This window comes from Papaver somniferum, unplaced genomic scaffold (assembly GCF_003573695.1).
Source record: "Papaver somniferum cultivar HN1 unplaced genomic scaffold, ASM357369v1 unplaced-scaffold_137, whole genome shotgun sequence".
Classification (NCBI taxonomy): domain Eukaryota; kingdom Viridiplantae; phylum Streptophyta; class Magnoliopsida; order Ranunculales; family Papaveraceae; genus Papaver; species Papaver somniferum.
In genome coordinates, this window is record NW_020622934.1 from 10,560,853 (window position 1) to 10,566,209 (window position 5,357).

Below are 5,357 nucleotides of genomic sequence, written 5' to 3' on the forward strand. Positions count from 1 at the left end.
CTTGAGTTTCTCTTCACATTTTGTCGCAGCCGGTGACGATGATATGGTTTCTTTTGTAGTTATTTGTTTGCTTAAACACTTCATCCATCATATTAATATATTTGGTAGGTGATGAAGACGTGGTTGCTTGTTCGCTTCTTTTTCATATCTCTTCTTCCATTGTCGCAATTGATTTGGTTGTTCGCTTGCATCTTCTAAGTATGTGTTCGCTTGAATTGGTAGTTGATGATGATCGAGTTGACATCTTCGAATGAAAAAATGAACAATGGAGAAAGATTTCTTTGAATAAGGTAGTGAATGATAGAGAATAGGCTATCCTATTTATATACACAAGGGACCAACGACTGTAATTTCAACAAAAAAAATAAATAGTCGTTAACAATCAGATTATATAGACACACGAATAGTCAGATTCTTCCGAACTTGAACCCAGAATCGGTTTGTGTGAGCATTGGCGTAAACCGATTGTGGTTGATGTTCATCACATCAACCCAGAATCAGTTTATACAGGTGTGTCATATAAACCGATTGCTTGTAACATCAACTACAATCGGAATAATATAGTGCACGCATAAGCCGATTCTGGGTTGATTTTCAGAAATTTTGATGAGTGAATTTCAAAGATTTAAAGTTAAATCATTGTTGAGTTCCTCTTAGAATGAATGGATTTAACTCAATCACTTGAATTGTTTGTTTTCGAGTTTTCTTTTTCAAAACCCAAAAAGAAATTAAAATTTTGTGACTGATTAGGTTTCTAGTTTTGATTTTGATGGAAATTGAAAAAAAATTGAGTTTTGATTTATGATTTTTGTATTTGATAATTAAGTGATTATGATTTTGTATTTGTATTTGTGTTAGAAAAATTAAGATTTCTTTAAAGGTTAATTTAGTATTTTACCATCTTTTAGACACTCCGTATAATTCTCTTTAGGTTGGTTGAAAAAATTTATAAGCCCCAAATAATCACAATAGGACCCAAACTAGCTATGTATTAGTGCATCGATCAAACTCACAAAATTTCCATCAAAAAAAAAGAAAAGAAAAAGAAAAATCAAACTCACGCATTTTGGTATCTATTTGACCATGGTCACCATCCGTTCCTTGGTGTTTCACTTGAGGAGGTCAGCTTAGATTCTTAGAGAAGGACCTGAAACTAAAAAGCCCTTACCGAAGGGGTTAAGAAGGACACAAACAATTTAAGTGCCTGCAGGGCTACCACCGTACAAATCCCCACTTCCAGAATCCAGAACATCTAGCCCGCGCAAATAATTTTCCCCCTTCTGAAGCTCACTTTCATCTTTCTTTTCTCCTCCTCAGTTCTTCTCACATACATACAGTATTACGCCATGGCTAGGGTTCCAAACAAGCACAACCGCGATCAAAATTTGGTACGTTTATTCCTTCCCTTGTTCATCTCTTATTAATCTATATAATCCAACTAAATAGAGGCGGTTTAACAAGGGTTTTTGCAGCTAATTGGCTCAATTTTTCATTTTCATTTTCATTTTTTATGCTTAATATTGAAATTAAACTTAGTGGGATCACAACTTATTTGATTAGTTTACTGAAAAGTAGGTTTTTGTTTATGAAATATTGTGTGCTTCCTGAAGGATTTTCAGGGAATGTTAAGTGATTTACAAGGTTGGGAACTTTCGCTTAAAGAGAAAGATAAGAAATTGAAAGCTCAATCTCATTCTCCTGGAGTTAGTGAAAAAAGGGTTTCAATGACCAGTTCAAATCAGTTTGGTTACTCGAGGAATTCTGATCCCATTACTCGTATATCTAATAGTCTATTACATGATGAAGAATCTCCTGATGCTAATTCACAGAAGGAATTGGTAACAACTTACTACCTATCTTGTTCATTATATAGGATTCGTGCTATGGTGAAACTTTTAAATCGCCAACTATTTAATGTGTTTGTTTGTATTTTTGGTTGTTGTTTACACAGGGGAATGAGTATTTTAAGCAGAAAAAGTTTAACGAAGCTATTGATTGTTATTCGAGAAGCATTGCTTTATCACCCTCCGCCGTAGCTTATGCAAATAGAGCCATGGCTTACCTCAGAATCAAAAGGTGAATTATACGTGGAATTTGCATTCATTGGATTACTTTGAAACAAATAGTTAATGTTTGTTCTCTTAGTTAGCAAGAGTTCACATTGATATGCTCTTCTATTGTTTATTAGATTTGAAGAAGCTGAAAATGACTGCACCGAGGCCTTAAATTTAGATGACCGCTACATAAAAGCATATTCAAGGCGTGCAACAGCTAGAAAAGAACTTAGAAAACTTAAGGAATCTATTGAAGGTAACACTAACTTTAAATCCTGATGTTTTTCATTCGAGTTGTCTAAGTTTTTGGACTAAGGGATAACGTAAACGTAGATTCTGAATTTGCACTGAGGCTGGAGCCTGAAAACCAAGAAGTCAAGAAGCAGCATGCTGACGTGAAAGGTCTTTATAAAAAGGTATGCTGAATATTCTTCTCTGGTGAACTGATATTTAGAGCCTTGGTGGCCGTAGCATTTGTTGTCACATCACATTGATTAATTCCTAACAACCTTTAATTATATGTTGTCTGCAAAATGTCTGGGTATCATTCAGGAGGTTCTTAAGAAGGCTTCAGCAGCAGCAGCTAGAGACTCCACTCAAGAAGCAAAAAGGGTAGGAGTTACTGAAATTCAAACAGGTCATACCAAGGTAATAAAACAATACTACTCATGTTTCTTATTTCCCTTTTCTTAGCTTCCCGTGCCTTGATCCTGTACATTTTTCTCACCTTTCAAAATTCACGATTTCGTCTCCGTAAAAATTCGTAGGTTGGTGGAAAGCCTTCAGACGTTGGAAGTGGAAGTAAGACTGCGAGAATATCTGTGGCATCTGGAAACATAAGCAGCAAGCCACAATCATATGGACCTTCAGAAGGTGGCAAAGCCCTGAAGGTTAGCTTTTTGCTTCATCTTAGAGGGTCTTATTTTATTAGGTTGGTTGTCTGCTTAAGAAGAGGGTTGAACTGTCAGTAATTTTGTTTTCAGTCCTTATTTGTCAGCTTTTGTAATTTCTTTTCAGGTAAACCCTCAGGGAGTTCAAAGTCTTGATAAAAAGCGAGAACAGAAGACAGCAGTCCAAGAACTTGCTTCACGAGCAGCATCTCGAGCTGCTGCTGAAGCGGCAAAAAATCTTTCACCACCCAAGACAGCTTACCAGTTTGAGGTTTCTTGGAAAGGTCTCTCTGGTGACCCTGCACTCCAGGCTACATTCCTGAAGGTAGTGCGGCAGTTTGTTTTTACCCGTTTGATATTCGTTTTTTATGATTGGAGTTTTTGATCTGTTATCTCCAGGATGCACCCATTAGTGTGGTTATGATGAAATGATTTGTATTGAAACTGAACGGTAATTCCATTTTGTATTCACTAGGCTATATCTCCAACTACGTTACCACAGCTATTCAAGAATGCCTTGTCTGCTCCCATACTCATCGACATTATCAAGTGTGTGGCCACCTTATTCATGTAAGTGAAGTTCTCTCACTCTTGATATATTTCTCTTATCAAAAGTGAAATACATCACGTGAATTCACTTTTTCAACTCTTCACTCTTCTTAATCCTTTTTGCAGGGAGGAGACTGAACTCGCTGTGAATTTTTTGGATAATTTAACCAAGGTTTCAAGATTTGACATGATCATCATGTGTCTCTCTGCTGCAGACAAAACAGGTACTGAATTTTAGTATAAGGTCTGTTATAAGCTTATACTAGTAATTGTATGTTATGCTCAATTCATGAAGACCGCAATATACGATTGGCTGAGACTTTAGCTTTCCAAAGTCTTGAATTGAAATCCGTACGATGATTTGTATGATATCTCATGATGGATGTGTCTTCTTGCCATTTCATGTGATTTGGATTACAGATCTTCACAAGATGTGGGAAGAAGTCTTCTCCAACACGAATACGGCCGATTACTCAGAGATGCTCATCAAATTGCAGTCGAAGTACTGTCCTGTGAGGTAGGCGGATAGGTGGATGCATTTTCCAGGAAGAGTTCATCGACAAAGAGTTCTGAAGTTGATAATTTGCCCTCATCCCTTTTTTAAAGATGTATTCCGTCTCCAGTATATTGCTACGTATCTCTTATTTAAGGGACCAAAAGGAACAGTACTTTCTGGAAACGGATGGAATATTAAATACACTTGTAACTGAGAGTCTGAGTCTGAGATCTAGGACAATTACAACAACTGTAGCAGTTTCACGTTTTTGTGATTCTGAGTGTACATTCTCTCTTCAAATGGTAATGGCTTGTTTCTGGGGTGATGCAGAAGTTGTGGAAAATTCGCTTATAACTTCTGGCTAGTAATAACTATCGAATAGGTACATCCAATGGACTGGTAGTCCAGCAAGTCTTACTGCAAGAGAGCTGGATACTTAAAAAAAATACTCCCTACGTCCCTAATTAGATGAGCTATTTGTAGTTTGCACATATTTTAAGGCAAGGAGGAAAGTGGAGTATATTTAAGTATTTTTTACAATTATACCTTTATGGGCAATAATTAGTAAATTTAGAAACGATTTATCTCTTAAACTATACCATGATTTTTTATAAACTTTATATACCGTTGAAAAGCATTTTAAAACACCTACGCAACGAATATAAACATGACTATCAAATTATACATATTTCATATAGTAACAATAATCAATTAAAAGGATAGTTTTAGAAATACCCCCTTGATTAGTGAAATAACTCATCCATTGTTGGACAAAACTAAAAACCAAATAGCTCATCTAATGAGGGACGGAGGGAGTAATATTCAAGTTGATGGTCAATCGTATGAAACCTATCATTTCTAAAGTCATTTCTCCGTATCAAGCAGCTTTTGTGCTAGGTGGGCGCATTCAAGATAACGTTGTCATAACACATGAGTTGCTAGCTACTATGGAAAAAATGAAAGAGCATGCGACATAGCTATTGAATTAGACATGTTTAAGGTGTTTGCGTTTGATCGCATTGAACCGTCTTTTTCGCGTGATGTTTTAAAACATCTTGGTTTTGCAGAACAGTGATGCAAAATGGTTTATCAGTGCAGTAGTACTACAACTCTTTCCCTTTTGTTAAACGTAGTTCTTTTTCTTCTTCAAGTCAGGGAGATGGTTTATCTCCGTATCTTTTTATACTTTGCATGGATGTGTTATCCCGTCTCATAATTCAAGCTGAAAATCAAAAAGAATTTATGGAGTCAAACCCGCTAGATCGTGGGGGGGGGGGGGGGGTATTACACATGATTTTTTTCTTTTTTTCCCCTTCAGATGATGTGATTTTGTTTCTTAAAACGAAAAATTCTGAATTAAAGTATCTC

The 5,357-nt window shown here is 36.2% G+C and overlaps 1 protein-coding gene across 2 annotated transcripts; it reads left to right on the forward strand.

Annotated features, from left to right (window-relative positions):
• Positions 1 to 1,180: 1,180 nt before the first annotated feature.
• On the forward strand, positions 1,181 to 4,314 carry LOC113334393 (RNA polymerase II-associated protein 3-like). 2 transcript variants are annotated; one of them, XM_026580654.1, is made up of 11 exons: positions 1,181 to 1,388; positions 1,611 to 1,838; positions 1,952 to 2,076; positions 2,189 to 2,310; positions 2,388 to 2,470; positions 2,607 to 2,702; positions 2,822 to 2,944; positions 3,072 to 3,269; positions 3,420 to 3,514; positions 3,620 to 3,717; positions 3,914 to 4,314. In XM_026580654.1, the coding sequence occupies exons 1-11, from the start codon at positions 1,347 to 1,349 to the stop codon at positions 4,012 to 4,014; spliced, it is 1,311 nt and encodes a 436-aa protein (XP_026436439.1). In that variant the 5' UTR covers positions 1,181 to 1,346; the 3' UTR covers positions 4,015 to 4,314. The 2 variants fall into 2 exon arrangements, with proteins under 2 accessions (XP_026436439.1, XP_026436440.1); XM_026580655.1 differs by having other exon boundaries at positions 1,620 to 1,838.
• Positions 4,315 to 5,357: the final 1,043 nt, after the last annotated feature.

Excerpts from the sequence above, each read along its gene's own strand:
- LOC113334393 (XM_026580654.1), top strand. The coding sequence starts at position 1,347 with ATGGCTAGGGTTCCAAACAAGCACAACCGCGATCAAAATTTG. Across the intron at positions 2,077-2,188 it reads GCTTACCTCAGAATCAAAAG|ATTTGAAGAAGCTGAAAATG; the intron begins GTGAATTATACG and ends ATTGTTTATTAG. Across the intron at positions 2,311-2,387 it reads ACTTAAGGAATCTATTGAAG|ATTCTGAATTTGCACTGAGG; the intron begins GTAACACTAACT and ends ACGTAAACGTAG.